Genomic DNA, 19,759 nt, shown 5'->3' with positions numbered 1-19,759 from the left:
TGATAAACACAGGCACACCATTATCTTGGGGTGGTCCCACTGAAAACTTGGAGATATGTACAGCCTTTTGTAACAATATAACCTGTGTATTTTGTGGTCCTGGAATCACCAGGGGATGAAAATGCAGAAGTCTGGCTATGCTGATCCCCTATGGTGGGGAGTCTTCAGAGACTTGGTAAGAGGGAGGAACTTGTTTTATTCACGTTCAGGAGGCTGGACGACAAAGAATTTAGGCTTATGAAGTCTGACTTTATATAGACTCAGCATCTTCCTCTTGATTCAACAAATAGACAGGGCTTTTGGGCCTAGGGCCCTCCCACTGGGCTTGCACTTACTAGGGACCCATAGGACTGATTGATCATTCTTATACCCAGAGTGACTTACACCATACTAAGGTATACTTTGTGTGCACTCAGTACAGATGTTTATTCACTATAATGTGGTAACTTGTAGCTGCTGACAAGACACTGCTCAGAGCCCTTCTAGAGAAAGCAGAGTACAGACAGCAGCCTTTAGATAGCCTCAGCATGCCAGTCTCAGTGATCTACAGCCTAAAACCCCTGCCCTGAGAAGTGAAGGCTACAAACCCAAGACACCCATGAGAAAAGGAGGCTGGTGGTTAAAGGTGCAGTTACCCCAAAGCTGAGAAGCTGGTACTAATTAAGAGCTCCAAGCTTTCCTCCCCACACTGCATGGTTACCCCTATAGAGTGCATGCTCCACTTCCTCCACGCACAGACTGAGGCTGCTTCTCTCACTTTGATACTACAGGACCATGGAAGTTCTCCAGGCCTGAGCTTGCACAGCCCCATTCTAACAAGTCCTGGGACAGCAGGACTGTCTTTTCCTGCAGGGGTACCTGGGTGACGAGGGGGCTAGTTGTCCTTTCAGTTAGGGTGTAGAAAGCTCACTATTTACTTGAGGAATCCAAGAAGTCTGACAGCCATTTAGTTCAAGTCAAGCATGGGGGGGGGAGGGGGGGGGGAAGAGAAGAGGGAGAACAAAAACCCTTTAGTGTAGGGATAAGATGAGAACTCTTTGGAAGTATGAGATTTCTTGATACATGTAAGACACATGAAGTATGTCAAGGTGTCACCTTGGATAGTTCCATTCTGCCTGCCAGAGGGAGACATGTTTATTTTGCTCTATATCCCTGCAGAGGTTTGAAAGCCCTGAGTAGGCAGGTCTTAAGGCTAGGAAGTACTGACAATGTAGCATGCTGCTCCCTAACCACACCCATGAAGAGTTGAGCACTAGTACAGAGTCCACAATTCACTGGAAAGAGACCAGCACTTTTGCATGAAGTTACAGGTGGCCCTTACAACAGGGCCAAACATGAAGGACCCTCTTTCTCCCCCCAGTAAGAGCCAGATCCAAGCCACAATTCTTTCATATACTTTTATTCAGGGGTTATATTCTTTTGTTTAAGTGTTTGTCTTTGCCAATACTTTACTCCAATGAAAATCAGAGCAATAGCGCCAGCTCCTACTACAACCACTGTCACTTGCTCCCATTCCTGGGACAGGGGGCCTCCAGTCCATTGGGAGCCTGTGAGAAGAGAGGATGGTCAAGTAATAGTTTGGGCAAAGGTGATCTCTATGAATAATCCACCACCAAAAGGGTTAGTTTATCCACCAAATGGTGACTAGATTCCTGCTCTATTTCCATTGCTGGAAGTGCGTGGGTTCAGTATTTAAGTTAGTTTAATCTGTACCTACAGCTAGTAGAATCTAGAAGGTGGAAGAGGCATTAATGCTAGGTAAATTACAAGACAGAAGGGTGCTAACTTAAGGAAATTACAAGCTGATCTCTACAGCGTTAACTATTGCACTGCTCCCAACTCCCCCAAAGCAGAGTTTTAACAGACATTGCCCCAGTTTGCTAGTCCCACCCAAGGAAGGGCTTGCGGACCCTCAGATTTAAGGCCACCAGTTTTTTTTTATAGCACAAAGGGAAGGGATTCAACCCTTGCTCTCATGTAGTGGGAGTCCCTAGCAGATGCAGGCTTCTGAAGTGCCTCATCACCTTGCATCCATAAACCACAGGAGAAATGGAACTAAGTGACTTAGTTGGGCTGGTCCTGCTTTGAGCAGGGGGTTGGACTAGATGACCTCCTGAGGTCTCTTCCAACCCTAATCTAGGATTCTATGAAATTGCAGGCAGTCTGAGCATTAGTAGAAAGGAACGGAAAGTGGTTACTCAGGAGGCCAATACTCCATTGGTGAACCCCAAACCCTAGACTGGTTGTTCCATGAAGAGACATCAGGGTTTGTCATTGACACTCAGGCTTTTGTTCTACTCTAGGAGTCATAAAACAGTTCTAAACAGTAGAATCCAGGTCCTAGTTTTCCCCTACAGCACTTGTCTTCCAAGCTAGATGTTGAGCAGGTTCATTACAATTAAAAGCCTGCAGTAAGCATGGGAGGTCCAGTAATTGGGTCCCTAAAGGGAAGGAGCATAACCATTTTAGTGCCACAATTTCCACACATCTGGACATCCTCAACTCATCCCCAAAGTCATGCCCCAATTCTAGCATGTGTAGCACTACAGTAGAACCATTGAATAAGCTGGGACAACCAGCACCTCCTCCATTTACTACCTTTCTGTCCAAGGGTCTGATCTGCTTCAGTGTTCTGGAAGTCCACAGGTCCTTCTGTGGTCACCAAGTTCCTTGGAGCATTTTCTGAGGCCTGCTTCTCAGGTGTTCTTCTTGCTGTTTGGAGACAAGGAGGCGTTCGTAGCCGAAAGAGTGGTGATTTTCACCCTTGTTAGCAAGATCTTATACACGCCCATCCTACTCTAGGTCTCAGGCCTTGCCTCCCCCATCTGGTCCCCTCACCTTATACAGGTTTTCCATGCTGCCCATATCTAGGGCACAGCTTCCAGTGTTTGTTCAGACCATTACTCAGTCATCCTCAAAACCCATCACTGCAATACCAAGAATGAGCCTCCAAGTATTCCTCATTGCCAACTAGCTCTTCTTGTGTATTGTTTTGTATCTCCAGGGCAGGGAGCCTTTTAGAGTGCAATGCCAAAAGTGTTGGCATTAAGTGACCTGTGTCACATTTAGCCTTAACCTCTCCTGAAGCTTCTCACTTTGGAGGGAGGGAGATCAGTTATACTCCTGAGAGTACCCATAGATACGCCTTCCTGCCAAGGAAGTTACCTCGGCATCTCTCCTTGGACCCAGAACAGTCTTTCCCTCTCACAAGGGGAAAGTAAAAAGCCATGTTGCTCAACTAAGAGCAATTTCCAGCCCACAAAATATGACCTTGGGAAATAAAGGCACAAGACCTTTGAAGCGCTCCAGCCTCAGAGATGGTTGTGCAAGCATTGGTGCCTCTGGACTTATCCTGAAGTTAGGCATATAGCTCTTACCTCGTGTCTTGGGGCAGCGAGCAACACAGGATTCCATTGCAGATGGAACACAGGCTGAAGCACTGCAGTGAAAGTAGACCTGTAAGAAAAGATGCAGAGGGAGACTGAAGAAAACCTCTAGCTGAACTTTTAGCTAGTACCCATAAATTAATGCTCTGCAAAGTAAGCAGTCAAGTCTCCCCTAATCTCCCCTGGGAGACCCAGAACCTACTGAAGGGGTGGGGGAGTAAAGACTGTTCTAAATATTTAACATTAGAGGGGTTGGAACAGCAAGGTATCTGGATCCAAATAATAGTTCAGTGTCTGGAGTGAAGGAGACTGGCTGTTAAACTAGGAGTCTCCGCTTGTTGCTAATTAGGACATCTAGATAGTCAGAAGCCACCACAGCCACTTAGAATTTCTGTTCAGAGCTTGGTAGACCTTGCAGTGCTGAGAAGGAGGTACAGGACCCAAAACTAAAGCTGAAAGACCAGTCAGGAAGCCTTCCTAAATCATAATTCTGTAGTGTTATTGGGGTGGGGTAATGGTAGATTAAACATGATTCTATGTTTTAACTTCAGTATCGGGGTCTTTCCAAGCATGACCAACAAGCCTTACACAGGCTCTGAAACAAGGCACTTTGAACTACATGAGGCTTACCGGTCCACTAAGTGCCTTCTGGGAGGCAAAATCCACAAAGGTAAAAGTGCTGATGATGAAGTGCTGGTAGTGTGATGGAAATTGCAGCCCTGAAGCAGCTCCCACAGGGACAAGCTCTGTTTGGTAGTTGTCACCTGTGTATGGACACCTGAGAAAGAGGCTGCAGTGAGATAGGAGCCCACTATTAGCCTTCCACAACCCCATACATTTCTTGAACCAGTCACTTACCCATCCACCAGAATGGGCCACTGTGGATGCTGCATGGGATTAGTGCTTGGGGTTGCCCAGCATTGGTGCAGAACCAAAACTAGGTTTGGGTCTGTTCTTTGCAATATTCGGACCTCCATGTAGACTGGATCCCGCAGAAGTTTCACCACAGGATAGTCACTGTTGACATAGTATCTACTATACTGTTGGTCTGTAGAGCAAGAGAGTTACAGTCTGTTAAGTGAGAGCGAGAGCATCAGGACAGAATGGAGAATTCTGTCTCTTTAGGGTCCACTGTGGTAAGTTGTGATTCTACAAACACTCAGATATGGGGAGCTTTGCACAGGAATTGTGATTTCAGATCAGACCAGTGCTCAAACTAATCCAGAATCCTGTCTGACAGGAACACTAGATGCCTCAGTAGTAGATAGCTATGGAATATTTTTCCATAAGGGCAAGAACTCCAGTAAACGGAGGGAGAGGACATTTTACAGTCACTAAAGAGAAAGCACCTGCTATTGCAAATTCTTCTGTGAGTTGCAAGCACTTGGACATCAGATTATCCAAAGAACTAGTATAATTGTGATCTTCAGGCCCCGGGAAAATTGGTAGTAATGTTACCTTGGACGTGTATCTCCCTGCTCTATGTACTTAGTGTTGCCACTTCAGGGCTTTAATACTTGAGACAGCAGCAGCTCCCTGTAGGAGTCACCACCAATCTATGACATGGAGATGGGGGCAGGAAAACAAAGTTCTCAAAGCTGGTTGTTGGCAATAAGTTCTCCAGGAAGAGTACCCAGGCATGGTGGGCCCAAGCATTTTAGCCTCTAAGGTTGATGTCCCCATTACCTGTGGCAATCCTCAGCTCCAGAGTGAGGGGGCCATACTGAGTGGCTGGAGGAGGTGGTGGCAAGGTGAAGACTTGCACGTTGAGTGGGAGGAAGTCCCCAGTGGAGTAGCTGCAGCTGACATGGAGCCTGGTGTGCACAGGAAGAGTCAAGTGAGTGTTCTATTCCCCTTAGCAGCCAGCTAGTCCCATGCTGCACTAGCTGCCCTGCACATCCCTGCCCCCATGAGGGAATCACCTGACCATCAGGCTCACACTAGAGCATCCACTAGTCATATATAAGAAAAGGTTCACAAGCAGTTTCAGGAGTCTCCTCTAAGGTAGAAGAGTTAGAGCTACAAGTGAGATCAAATGCATCAGGAGGAGATATGGGAAGGTTTGCAAGTCCTAGTCCCTCCTCCCCACCATAGTTTTAGTCATCCTGTCAGGTGAGGCAGGCTACTTGGTCATCCCAAGCCCATCCCAGCAACCAGGCAGCTGCGCACACACTAGGGTGCTGGTCCTGTTCCTCCCACCTCTCCCCATATCCCCACCCCCATAGTCTGCCTAAGGGGGACTCTATACACAAAGGTTTGATGCAACTCCAAGCATTATTTACACCAGTCTAGTTATATTGGTATTCCCTCCATTGACACTTATTCCTGTCCAAAAGTAGCTTCTGTTAAGCTTGTCACTTGGGAAGGGTTTAAGCTGAATTGTAAAGACTGTGTCCATATGGGGTTCCCCTTCACCCTGTATCCAGGGGATTAGTAGTAGCCATCTGCAGATGGGAGTGTTGTGGCTAGGAAGTCCCTTCCTAAACATGCAGGCTGAGAGATCCATTCCACCTGCAGATTTCTGCCCTTCAGAACAATATTAGCAGAGTCTTGTTAGGTTAGCAGTACTCTGTACATCAGAGGGGCAGAAGAATCTACAACATCCTTCCCATACAGGCCTCCCCAGAGCTTAACGGGCATAAGTACCTGAAGGTGCTGTCCCGGGTGACTGACCCAGTGCTCCAGCTTCTCACATCCCTGTCTGCCATGAGCTGATTCTCATACACACCTTGGTCTCCAGCTCCCTGTACAGAAGAGGATTAGCATTAATCATTGCAAGGACTTGAGGGGTATTGTCCCAAATGGGACAAACTTGGAATTCTTGAGTATCTAGCTCTGCTTTTTGGCTCTTGCCTAAAGCAACAGAGATGCCAGTTAGTGGCGAGAGCAGCCCAAGCCACAGAGCCAGAGATAAGGGGTGATTTGCTCCCCTAGATGTTCAGTTATGAGGGAAAGCAAAGCAGAGCCATTCCCTTTCATTCTCAGAAGTAGCTACTTCTCATTCACCTCTACACTCCTTCCTAGGTATCCACCTTTTCACTCTTTTCCTACCTGAATTTCAAATAGCCATACAAGCTCTTGATGAAAGAAACTAGTTTATCCCACTCAGATCCTGACAAGCAGCAAAGACCACCACCCAGCAGAGAGGAGATGTCATGGTGGTCAGGGAAGATCATCTCCCTTTCCTGCTGGCCTCTTACCTGGAAAGTGGTTCCACAAGCAGAGAGTGGGAATCTATACAGGACAAAAGTATTACTCTTGGCCACAGGGATACAGCTGCTGCCATGCCCACTGACCAGATGTATAGAGTCCAGGATCAGTGGTGGCAAAGTCACATCTCTAGAGACTGCTATGGAGAACTGGCCATCAGTTGTACACTGTGCTGTCACTGAAAGACAAGCAGCAGAAAGGCTTGGTTAGATACCATACTGCAAATGCTGCCATCTTGTCCCTCAGCAAGCCTCTCTTCAAACAGATTTGCTCTCTGTAGTACCAAGCAGAGCCAGCCTTAGCTTTCCCAAAACAGATGGTGCCCAAAAATGTAGAGGGAGAGTCTTGGCTCTTGAAATATTGACCCCTTTCAGTTGGGAAAGGATGCAAGGGGGTCAACAAACAATGGCCTTTATTTCTGCAGTTGGTGTTGGGAGAATAAGTATGATGGTCCCCACACAGCTCTTCAGTGCAGGGTTTGGTTCTCTTATGCAGTTGTACACTTCCCTCAATGGGCCACCAGTTTTAACTGAGGCCTGTGGAAGATATGCACCAAACTCTCTCACCTTGGATTTTTGTATTAGTGTCATCTTGTTAGTCATGTGACACCTACAGGCATGCCTAGTGCACAGTGGTGTGATGGCAGGTTTACTTTGGGAGGAGGGGAACAGTTTTGCTGCTCCACCCAAAGTTACCAAGGCCAGCTCCAATGCTATCATTTCTAGCCCTTCCCAACGTTTCATTAGTGATGAGATTAAATTAATCCTTCCCATGAGGGGATGGAGCCAGCCAGGAGTTTTAGACAAGGAAGTCTCACTAGGTTATGATCTGACATTTATAAGCCTGACCCTGGCTGTGTAGAGGCAGTCCATATCCATACGCAAACTATGCAGCTGCATAGGGCACCAAGAAATTTGGGGTACCAAATTGCCCCAAATTTCCTGTTGCCCTATGCAGCTGCATGCTGCTCCAGCTGGATCCCCTGGCCAGCTGAGCTGGCCAGAAAAGCTGCCCCTGCTCTGCCCCCACTCCACCCCTTCCCCTGAGCTACATCCTGGGGGACTGCAGCAGGGGTCTGGCACGCCTGCACTCACCAGGTGGCAGGAAGTGGAGCGACTTGGCACCAGCCCACTCTGCTGGCTCCCAGCTGTGCAGCCTACTTGTGCTCCTGCCCCCTCCTCCCCCCCCCACACACATCCACCTCCAATTCCAGGAGCCAGGGGAGCAGAGTGGAACAGGCTGGGCCACTCCACTTCCCTGGAAGTGTAGCATCAAGCCTGCCCTGCAATCACCAGACAGCAGGAAGTGGAATGATCCAGCCCACTCCACTCCGCCAGCTCATGCTGGGGTGGTTTCCTCCTGCCCCCCCCCCCCCAGACCTTGGGCACAGAACCCCTGCAGAGGCCTGAGGATGCCCCTCCATGGAGACCTGGGGGGAGCCTCCTGTCCTCCTCCACAGGGGGCTGCATAGGGCACCACAATGTCTAGGGACAGCTCTGGAGGTAGTTTAAGGCCTTGGCTACACTGGTGCTGTATAGCGCTGCAACTTGCTGCACTCAGGGGTGTGAAAACACCCCCCTCCCCCTCCCCGAGTGCAGCAAGTACAGCACTGTAAAGCACCAGTGTAATCAGAGCCTGCAGCGCTGCATGCTCTCTCACAGCACTGCAAGCTACTCCCCCTCAGAGAGGTGGAGTACATACAGCTGGTGGTGCAACTACACTTACGCCTCACAGCGCTGTCACAGCAGCACTGTGCAGTTCCGAGTGTAGCCAAGGCCTAAGGCAGCAAGCTATCAAGGAATGCCTGCTAGGTGTTAGGCCACTCAGTCAGGCCCTCCAAAGTTAATTGGGAAAGTTCACCAGCAGCAAAGGTTATGAAAGTCAAAGCACGGATTATGGTCTGAGACTTTAGGTGTGGAGAAAGGACAGCTCTATGCCCTCTGACAGGAGTGCTGCCAGCTTTTTTGCTGCCCTAGGCAGTGGAAGGTCCTGCCCCCAAAATACCACTGACAACTGGGGCAGCTGAAGATCCGTCTGCTGTGGTCGCTGCCCCTGAAATGTTAGTGCCCTAGGCAACTGCCTAGGTCACCTAATGGGTTGCGCCAGCCCTGCCCTCTGATGGGTTTGCTTGCAAGAGACCTAGCATTTCATCCAGAATCAGTTCATTTTCTGAAATATGGGATGTTCTTCTACATCAGTTTAGAAACTTGCTGAGAACCACCAAGTTTACAATGGTTGCTTTTAGGGTTGTGGAATTCACAACTGGACTTTGATGTTGCAGTGCTGAATTTCCTGGCATCAAACATTCAGGAGCCTAGAAAAAGCCCACACCACCGAAATGGATTCACAAAGCCAAGCTAGGTGCTTCGGCTCCCTATATGGAGGCTGAAGATAGCTAGACACCTAGGAATGCAATCCACAACGATGAGCATGCTAAGCAAGGAGCAGCCTAGGCTAACCCATGGCAGTGTGGATTTGCTAAGCCCTGCCCACTCCAGGAGATAGTCACTTAAGTCCAGGCTGCAGGGAGGCTGGATTTCCATTTATACACAATGGAACAGCTTCAATGAGAGGTGCTGAGGGAGCCCTCATTAACCTTGAGCAGTGGGATATTCTAAAGCACTCCAAATCCTCTACCTCTGCAGTGAAGGGGCAATTGAACCCGACTCTCCCATATCCTAGGGGAGTCCTAACCAGTGGAGTAAGAGCTTAAGGTGGGCAGCACCACCACCTCCAGCCAGACTTTAATGGGGTCTGATCTGATAGGCACACTCAGAGGGGAGTCACTACCAGATCAGGCCCTCCCACCCCCCCATGGGCAAGTTAAGTAGCCAAATACCTGTCTTGCCCTGGTTCATGTACCATTCTAGGGCTCTGGTCTGAGACTGGCCACTGGAAACCTGGATATGCACACTGCTGCCTCATCCTAGAAGGAAGCACCTATGGAATTTACTTTTGGAAAAACCTCAGGCACCAAGTGACATTAGGTGCCTATAGGGCCAGCTCTAGTGATTTTGCCGCCCCAAGCAGAAAGAAAAAAGCCGCGATCGGCAGCAGCTCTAGCACTGCTTCATTCTATGGTGGCAATTAGGCAGCAGGTCCTTCGCTCCCAGAGGGAGTAACGGCCCCACCACTGAATTGCAGCCGAACGTGCTGCCCCCCCCCTTCATTGGCCTCCCCAGGACCTGCTTGTTATGCTGGTGCTGGCCCTGTACAGGGCTCAGGGGACATTGTGGATTGCAGTGGGGGACTTCAGTGCCTATGTTGTGCCACCCTTAGTGTTTTGATTCTTGAACACAAGTCATTAGACCAGATCTGGATGTTTGAGACAGCTACCCCAATTTAGCATTCAATACAGTTCTATATGTGAAATTAATCCCCTTCTCCAATTTAATGGAGAATCAAAAGATTCTCAAGGAATTGGTTAAAGGGGAAGCTACAACAAGTTATGCTGAAAGGTGAACTGCCAGCCTAGAGGGCAGTGAATAGTGGAGTTCTTCAAAGATTTGTTTTGGGATTGGAAGTCTTAAGACTTCTAAAAGTAACCTTGGCACAAAAAGTGGGAGTGTGCTAATAAAATTTGTGGATGACAAAGTTGGGAGGTATTGCCCACATGGAGAAGGACTGGAATATCCTATAAGAAGATTTGGACAAACTCAAACTGGAAGAATAGAAACTGGATTAAATTTAGTAGTGAAAAGCAGAAGTTGGGGGGGGAACTAAAGAATTTTTGCTATAAGCTGTGGACTGATCACTTGGAAGCAACAAAGGAGGAGACCCCCCGGTGTATTAGTCAGCCTGTGCTCAACCATGAGCTGCCAATGTGATATGGCTGTGAAAAAAGCTAATGCAATCTTAGGATGCATCCAGTGAGGTATTTCCAGTAGAGAGGGAAGTTATTGCCATTATACAAGGCACTGGTGAGGCCTCATCTGGAATACTGTGGCAGTTCTGGTCTCCTGTGTTTAAGATGAATTCAAACTGGAACAGGTAGAGAGAATGGTTTCTAGGATGACCAGAGGAATGGAAAACGTGCCTTATGGGAGGAGACTTAAGGAACTTTGCTTGTTTAGCCTAACAAAACAAAGGCCAAGGGGAGACTAATATTTATAGAGAAATCAGAGGGATAAATAGCAGGGGGAGACAGTTGAGTTATACAAGTTAAGGTCAATGTTGGCAAAAGAATAAGTGGATATAAACTGTCCATCAACCAGTTTAGACTGAATTAGGCAAAGGTTTCCAACTTTCAGAAGAGGGAAGATTTGGAACAGCCTTCCGACAGCCTAGGAGGGGTGGGAGAAAAATCCAACCCTAACTGGCTTCAAGCCTGAGCTTGATAAGTTTATGGAGGGGATGGTATGAGGACTACCTACAGTGGCCTAATCCATTTGCTAATAGCAATTGCAGATGTTCCACCTCCAGCTGTTGGAGGTGGAACACTAGATGGGGAGGGCTTAGTTACTGCAGAGAATTCTTTCCCAGGCATCTGTTTAGTGCAGTGGTTCTCAACCCATTTACCATTGTGGGCTGCATACAATACTACCACTATGGCAATGAGGATGTCACATGGGCTGCAGCTCTGTGCAGACTGGGCTGCAAGCAGCTCATGGGCCACAGGTTGAGAACCACTGGTTTAGTGAGTCTACCCACATGTGCTAGGCACAACTCTGGGGTCCTGACCAGACCCAGCTCCAGGCACCAGCTGACCAAGCTTGTGCTTGGGGCAGCACCTTGTAAGGGGTAGCCAATCTTGGGGTGGCAGGCAGCGCTTGAGGGTTGTTTTTTGTGGTTTTTGGTTCAGCAGTGTGGCGTGGTGCTGGGTGGGTGTGTGTTTTGGCAGGGCAGGGTGGGGCTTTTTGCTTGGGGCAGCAAAAAAGTTAGAGCTGGCCCTGGTCCTGACCCAGTTTGAGAACCACTAAGTGGGTCACAACCCTATTTTAATTAGGTTGCCAGAGCCAAATCTGAAGCCTGAGCCCCACCAGGGTGGGAAGCAAGAGGGGTTAAGCTCTGGTGACAGACCCCCTGCTAGGAGCTGAAGCCCTTGGCCCCCCATACCTAGGGTGATGGGGCTCAGGCTTCAGTTCCCCCTCCTGGGGTTGTGTAGTAATTTTTATTGTCAAAAGGGAGTTGCTGTGCATGAAGTTTGAGAACCCCCAGTTAACTGATTGCCATGGGGTGTCAGGAAGAAATTTTCCCTGCATCAGCTTGGCAGAGATCTTAGGAGCTTTTAAACTGTCTGCAGCATGGGGGCACAGGCACTTGCTGGTTTAAATTAACATAAATGATGGGTTCTGTCTAACTTGAAGTCTTGATTTAAAGATTTGAGGACTTCAGTAAGTCAGAGGTTAAGGGGGTGGGTAGGTTCTGTGCCCTGCCATGTGCAGGAAGTCAGACTACATCATGATGGTCTCTTCTGGCCCTAAAGTTTGAGATGGTGCTAGCCAAATTCCAGTGGAACAGCCTCATGAGAATGATAGCTCACAAGCCCTGAAGGTACCAGCTACACTAGACACCTGGTTAGGATGTTCAGATTCCACTTGGACACTTCAAGATGTGCCTTTTTAAATTCCAACCCACCTGTGTTGCCATAATAACATGGAGCAACTGGGTCACCAAGGCTGTAGCAGCAGCCTTTCCCTTCACATGCTTCCTGAGAGACCGGAGGTGTGGCACAAGGCAGCCTGTCTGGGCGCAGAACAGCTGTGCACACATTGTTAATTGGAGCATCTAGAGCTGGAGAGAGGAGAAACGTTAGTTAAAGTCAAATGAACCCTCCACCACTTGGAACCATATAGGAGAGTGTGTCTCTTCTAGGCACTGGGCAGCCTGTGTTTACTATGCATCAGTCTCACTTCCCATGTATTCTAGGGATATGAGGCACTGCAGCCACTTGAATCTCTAAGAGCACCCAACACCATCTGACATGGTGAACTGGCACACTAAGGTACATAGTTTTGCCTCCCCACTCCAAGAACAGCTTGTACAATTGCAGGCTGGGACATTGGAACCTAGGATTGTACCTGGCAGATGGATTGGGCATCTCAGTTCTTCTTCATGGAAAGATACTTCCCCAGTGTCATCTATTCCTTCAATCCTGATAGTCATGAGGAAATAACCATTCTGCAGGAAGAGTGGATGGAAACCAAACCAAGGTGATTAGAGCTTTTCCACCCCTCGTCCTATCTTGACCAGGAAAGTGTGGGCGTTCCCCCATCTTAAATGGGTAGGCAGTTTGTGAAGTATGGTTTGTTAACTGACCATACCAAAGCCCAGTCTCAGCAGAGTGGCTTTCAGACCTAGTATGTCTAGAACCATGAACATGTTCTGCAGCGTGCTTCGTAATCCAGAAGCATGTTCCATTTCTCAGGGAGACATACCAGGTAGAACTTGTGAACGCTGGTCCCTAAAGTTGCCTCAAGCAGCATTATACCCTCAGCTGAGGCTAGACAATTAGTTTGATGGTCTAAACATTTCACCCAGAGATGGACCCCAAGTCAGTGTTCAAATCCAGAACCTTGAATATTTTGAGCTGTTGGTTCATGGTGATTGATAACTCACCCCCTCCCTCCAAGCACCTAAATGGGGGAAGCACACAAACTTTCAACTCAGCTGCTCAGAGTTGTGGTATACAACCTTTTTTTTGGACAGAGGAGCCCTCTTGCTTACTTCAGGAGTAGCTGTGAGCCACCTTACATGTTGGGTCCAGCTCTCATCTGGCTTCTGCCACAGACACACCATTATGGAATTGGTCTAGTTTTCCCACAGATAGGAAAGGACAAGCAGGCTCTGCTCAATTCAGAGTCACTGCTCCCTCCCATAGACTTCAGGTGCAAGTCAAGTCTCATTTATACTGTGGAATTTAAGTCAAGTGGGACTGTTGCCCTGTTTCTGATTTATGCATGCTGGCTAATGGCATTTGTTTGCCTTTTGAGATGCTCCTTAGTAGGAAGGAAACTCATCCAACTGAAGAGAGTTTTAAGCTTATTAAAAAAACATTACCACCAACTTTTACAAGTGAGGAGTAAAATTCTAGTCAGTGACTTCACACTTGTTTCCTCATTGATTGCAATGGTCTCTAGAGAGTGGACAATAGCATGGTACAGAACACCATAAGTGGGAGAAGGAAGTTGCTAGGTCTTGGAGAAGCTTAACTTGAAGACACCAGCAGACTGATTAATTAAGAGAAAACTCCCTCCTTCTCTAGTTGGGAAGGTTTGCCTTCGGGTTTAATCCTCCATTTGGGATTGTTGAAGTGATTGCAGTCACATTCTTCCGCCCCATCCCACAACCCTTACTCCTTCCCCACCTCCCACAAAAGAGATGAAATGCTGTTTCCAATATCCAGAAGACAGGATCTCCAGGTAACTGTTGTGCATCCCTTTGCTATTCCTTGCACATGGAAATGGCTCTACCTTCTTGACGAAGAAACACCCAGTGTAGGGAGCAGTGACAATCATTGAACCATCCTGTTTCCGAGAGATGAGGACACCACATGTAGAGTTGGACAGAGGATGAGGCCGTCCTTCCAAATCTAGGAAGGAATGCTAGAGTCAGCAGGCAATAGAGAATCCTATGGGACAAATATATCCCAACAGCTGAGCTACCCATGACTGCTCAGTGAGCAAACCGGAAGGATGGATTTATACATACATGTTGGACCCAATTATTGAACAATATGGGAGAGAAAGTGGTACTGCCCCTCACAGAAGGCTGCCTCAGTAAGTAGCCCTACAGAGAGCAAATTCTTCAATACTAACTCTAAGTAAAGAAAGGGTTCAGTGCCCTTCTGCATTCCAGCCTATGCACACTCATAAGTGATAGAATAGCTACAGTTCTAGTCCAAGAATACCAGACTCCACCCACTTGTGATCAAACAGGAAACCTTTGGAGAGAGCCAGGGCTTAGTGATTAAGTACAGAGCAAGAATCTGGAGCTTCTTAATGCTCATGCTAGCTTGGATACACCGCCCCTCCACACCTCCCCTCCCCCCATTGTTACCTTAGGCAAGTCACTTTACTTAGCAGCTCTTCAGTGCTGACATCTCCAACATGATGCTAATACCCTTTGAAATAGTGCAGTACAGGTTTGTGGAAGCACTACAGGAGTGTGAAGTGGTAGGTAGCTTGGTTTATGCTCTTTTAGGAGCAAGAGCCTCAACAGTATTCAAATTGAACAAGGAGTCTGGTAGCACCTTAAAAACTAACAGATTTATTTGGGCATAAGCTTTCATGGGTAAAAACCTCACTTCTTCATATGCAACAGTATTAAGTCACCATGACATCTGCAAGGTGGGGAATGGAGTACAACCCCTTAAAGGCAACAGCAATAGGCCAAGATAATCCACAGCCTTGTACCTGTGCATTGTGGGCTTGAGTTCTCTTTGCAGCAGGTCTCCACTGGAGTCACAGGGCAGCAAGTGTAACATGCTAGCTACCCTTTTGACTTTATGGGCCAGAGTCTCAGCTGGTATAAGTCAGCCCATTTGAGCTTAGCAGAATTACACCAATTTACATCAGCTGAGGAGCAGACCTGCTTTTCTGTTGCTTATTTTCACACCCACTTTGCAGTTACAAACTCTTCTACAAGGGGCAGATACCTTGGGGACCCAATGGACTGCACTAAAGGCAGAAAGGGAGGGAGTAGGCATAAAGCTTCCTCCATTTTACACTTATTCACCCAGCTTTTTCTTCTAGCCAGATAAGAGGCCGCCTCATTTCATGTAATTCACTTACCCAGAGCACTCAGAAGGGAAATCATCTCAGGATGGTTTGTAGGAAGGGTTAACCGCAAACTCTTCCAGCCACAATCTACTAGGCTATGGTCCCCCACTAATACTGCATCTTTAAAGACACTGGGAGCCCCCCAGGCTAAAGAAAGGGAGATACAGAACATCCAAATTAGACTGCCCCAAGAAGTCCCTAGCTGCTTTATTACTCCCATCCTGCTATCTGGCCAGCAGCTCCTAAAGCACCTACTCCCTGGGGAGCACTCTTATACTCTTAACTGAGCTGCAATTGGACAGAACAAAGATGCCTTTCCAACTCCAGGTGAGACTGCTACACCCCCCTGAGGAGGGCAGCCCAAAATCAATTCACACCTTGCACTCACTCTCCTGTTTAAATTCTGACAGCAGCTGCTCCACATTTAGCCCCTTTTATTTGTTCTGAAATGACTTTTTGAAATGCAGCCATATTTGCTGAAGAAAAATAAACAGATTTCAAAATGGAAATGGAGGAGGCAGCATCTGAAAAACCTATCCAGAGTCTTAACTAGGAGAGCCTAATGGTAAATGAGAGGCCCAACCAACTAGATGAATGCCAGGGGAAGGTAAAGGCTTGAATAACAGGATAGGTAAGGATTTCTGCAGCACTGAGCAATAGAACATGCTACTTGGCAAATAATGCAAATGTTTCCTAGATCCTTAGATGCACATACATACAGCATTTTCCTGTTTCTATGTATACTGTATGTTTTATAATCATGTCATAGAAAGGATCTATTGTGATTCATATATATGTGCACAAGGGTGATGAGAGGCATTTGTTGTGGAAATCTGGGACCCAATCGTGCAACTATATATCCACACCGGTGAACTCCTGCATCTGCTCAAGGCCCCCTTGACTTTACAGGCACAGGTGTGTAATACAGTTGGTAGGATGGAGGCCCTCAACCTAGCTTAGGCCCCAGATGTGGGATCTCTTACAAAATACAGGGAAAGAGAGGTGGGCTGGGGGCTATAAAACCACATCTGAATAGAAATGACATATCCAAAAAAGTTAGAAGAAACATGTTTGTTTTGTTTTGTTTTAAAATCACATTACACCAGCACTGAGCTAGGGCATAACCACATGAAGGAAAAGTGACTGGAAAAAGGTCAGATCCTGGCCTGTGTATTGTCCCTTTGCCCTTAAACAGGCAACTGATGACTCTCCCACAAAATCCCCAGCTGGCGTAAAGCTTGCATAGCTGACTTTGTGCCACCCCTTACTGCCCCTCACATCAGCTTTGGGGGTGTACTGAGGGAGAGTGCTGCTGTGCGTTAGCAATCCACAGACAGCATAATGGCCTCCTGGGGACCTGTACCAGATCTCATGAGTTAGAGCAGCCCTTAGGCTGCTCTTGTTTACTCCTGGAACTGAACTGACCCCGGTTGGCCCAAGGATCAGGAGTTTTGTGGAAAAGTGTCATATGGCCATTTCCCTTTCCCTGATTCCCCCCCCCCCAGGGTTAGGGTGACCAGATGTCCCATTCTTAAAGGGACAGTCCCATATTTAAGCCCTCCTGCATGTGTCCCAACTTTTTCTTAAAAACAGGCAAATTGTCCCATATTTTCTGTTCCCCCCCCCCATCAGTACTGCTGGTTGGATCCCTGCTCGCCAGCTGCCCACCCACCAGTGGTGAGTGGGGGGTCCAGTGGGCAACGATGGGAGTAGGTGTGCAAGGCTGGTGGCGGGGCAAAGATGCAGCGTGCCACTCTCCTTGCTGTTCCATCTGTGCAGCCCCTGCTGTGTGGCATCTCTCGGCCAGCAGGGCCCCTCCCCCTGTCCTATTTCTGGCTGGCACTGGCTGCGCTCTGCAAGTTGCAGTGGTTGGTGAGTGCAGGCAGGTGCCAGCTGGTTACGTCTCCTCTGCCACCCACCCATCGGCCCTTTACATGCTTCCCCCTCTCACTCTCCTCTCCCTGCTTTGCCCCTTCACCCCCTAGCACCATGGCTTCTCCATATCCCCCCTTGGTGAGGCACATCCTGCTTCCAGCACTGTGCAGAGAACCAGCCTCTGGTCGGCGTGCTGAGCTCACCAACAGCCTGGCCAGCAGGCTCCTTCCTTCCCCCATTGCCTCTGGCTGGGCCAGTGCCCTCAGAAAGGCCAAGACTCTCCGGCCCAGGGCACTGGCCAGGAGAAGCCGAGCCCTGCATGTGCCAAAGCCCTGCACAGCACTGGCACAGGGAAGCCTCTCCTTGCTTTAGCTAAGCTCTGGCGTGGCAGGGGGATGCGATTTCCAGCTTGTTCACAGCCCGAACCTGTAGAGTCCACAGCAGCCCTTGGGGCAGGAGCTTAGAATCCCCCCCCCTCCCCCCAGGCAGCACAGGGCTGCTCCGTCTCCTAGACGCCCTCCTCTGTTGAGCCACTTCTCTGGTCAAGTATCAGAGGGGTAGCCGTGTTAGTCTGAATCTGTAAAAAGCAACAGAGGGTCCTGTGGCACCTTTGAGACTAACAGAAGTACTGGGAGCATAAGCTTTCGTGGGTAAGAACCTCACTTCTTCAGATGCATCTTGCATCTGAAGAAGTGAGGTTCTTACCCACGAAAGCTTATGCTCCCAGTACTTCTGTTAGTCTCAAAGGTGCCACAGGACCCTCTGTTGCTTTTCTCTGGTCAAGTTTGCTGATGCCCCTGCAGTCAGATTCTCCGGGCCTTGCTGCAAAATGCATCCTTAAGGCTTAACCCCTTCCTGCCCACACTGTAGCCAGAGGACTGGAGGCGGCTGGGTTATGTTGGTGGTGAGCAGCAGCCTGGAGGTGTTAGCTGCCTTTTGACACTGTGTGGACAGGAAGGGACAAGCTGCTTCCAGCCACACAGGAGAGGTGGGGGATGGCAAGAGATGAGCTCTGCAAAGACACAGGCCAGGTCATCTCTTCATCCCCCCTCCACCACCATCACCACCTCCCCGTGGCTGGAAGCAGCTCCGGTCCCGTCCCTCCCACACAGTGCCAAAAGGCTGCTGCTGACCACATTCTGGTGTGAGCCCTGGCAGAAATATGGGGAGAGGGACATTTGACCCTGCATGATCCCCAACGTGTTGCCTCGGGAAGATGCGGTGCCAGGTACCAGGAGAGGGGTCCATCCCGGGGGCCCAGCCAGGCATGGAGGGCGGAGAGTGCTGGGCAGGGAGGGTGGGGTTGGTCGGTCACACCCCCTCCCCTGTGTGAGAGAGGTATATGGAAGAGTGTATGTGTCAACTCTCCCCGTGTGTGTGTGTGTGGGGGGGGTGTCACTCTTCCCCATGGGAACTCCAAAGCCTTAAAGATAAGCCTTTTTAACAGGGGCTCAATGAACTTGATGTTAATTTGAACGTTTGTACAATTGATTGCTGTTGAACTCGCTTGAATACAAGTAATTTTACCAGGTGTCCCGTATTCAGCATAGGGAAATATGGTCACCCTACTTAGGGTTGTATACAGAGAGCAGATCAATCAGATGCAGGGATTGAGCGTACAGAATGACACTTGTGCTGTATGTAGCTGTTTAACTACTATGAAATTATATTTTCTATAGCGCACTGTAAATTTCCAAGGCATTTGTCTGCCGTGACAGCTGCCATTTTGTAAGGCAGAGTGGTGCAGCATGTCAGGAAGGAGCCACACACTCTGCTCTCTCTCATTGAGAATTTACCTTTGTGCTTTTTTGTTTTGCTGTTTTCCTTAAGGTAAGCTAAAAGTCATTCAAACTGCAAGCGTATGGCTGCTCTATGTGTATGGAAAAGCCTAACAAAAATGACCAGTATAGTTCCACTGTCCAAGCTGAGTGGTGCAGAAAGTAAACAAACATACAGAAATGGTGAAAAGCAAATTAGCTTTTTTAAAATTCTGTTGGTTTTAATTTAGGAACAAAGAGGTGCCATCTGGATAAGAAAATCACCATGTGATTAATTAATTACTAAAACCAACACCTCAACAATTTATTAATGTAGATTGTTTTGCATATTGAATGGGATTTTCAAAGGGGCTCAATGTTGATCTAACTCTGCTTCCATTCAAGTTGGTCAGAGTTTTACCATTTGTTTCAACTAGCACAAAATTAGGCCAGTGCTAAGTGCTACTACAAATCCCACACAGGATGTTTTTCTTTGTGCGTGTTTGTGTGTGTGTTAACACAAAAGGGCTTAAACCAAAATTTTGGATTAAAAGATTCCTGAACTTTGAGAAACTTTGGATCCAACACCAATTTCTGTGGCTCAGGACCAGATTTATATTTCAATGGAAAAAATACATGAAAAAATAAATAAATCAAAGGGTTGGGAAGAATGTGCAACTAGAAATGTGGAAAGAGGCTCAAAAGAGATGCAGCGGTAGTGACAGTCTGGTCCAAGAAAGTCTAGTTAAGGATATGGGATGAAATTAAACAAAGGACCACTTAAGCTGAATATCAGGTAAACTATCCCGAC

General features: G+C 48.1%; 1 protein-coding gene across 1 annotated transcript; it reads right to left on the bottom strand.

The window, feature by feature from the left end:
• Positions 1-1,398: 1,398 nt before the first annotated feature.
• Positions 1,399-15,510, bottom strand: LOC128834166 (zona pellucida sperm-binding protein 4-like). Its single transcript, XM_054022756.1, has 12 exons — positions 15,329-15,510; positions 14,009-14,127; positions 12,617-12,716; positions 12,174-12,329; positions 6,587-6,774; positions 6,033-6,130; positions 5,073-5,200; positions 4,245-4,434; positions 4,017-4,164; positions 3,378-3,456; positions 2,599-2,712; positions 1,399-1,547 (listed from the first exon to the last, which is right to left on the bottom strand). The coding sequence occupies exons 1-12, from the start codon at positions 15,486-15,488 to the stop codon at positions 1,399-1,401; spliced, it is 1,629 nt and encodes a 542-aa protein (XP_053878731.1). The 5' UTR covers positions 15,489-15,510.
• Between the last annotated feature and the right edge of the window lie 4,249 nt (positions 15,511-19,759).

Source organism: Malaclemys terrapin, chromosome 1 (assembly GCF_027887155.1).
Source record: "Malaclemys terrapin pileata isolate rMalTer1 chromosome 1, rMalTer1.hap1, whole genome shotgun sequence".
In the NCBI taxonomy this organism is placed as follows: Eukaryota; Metazoa; Chordata; order Testudines; family Emydidae; genus Malaclemys; species Malaclemys terrapin.
Note: the sequence above shows the minus strand (reverse complement) of the source record. Positions and strands in the feature narration are given on the sequence as shown.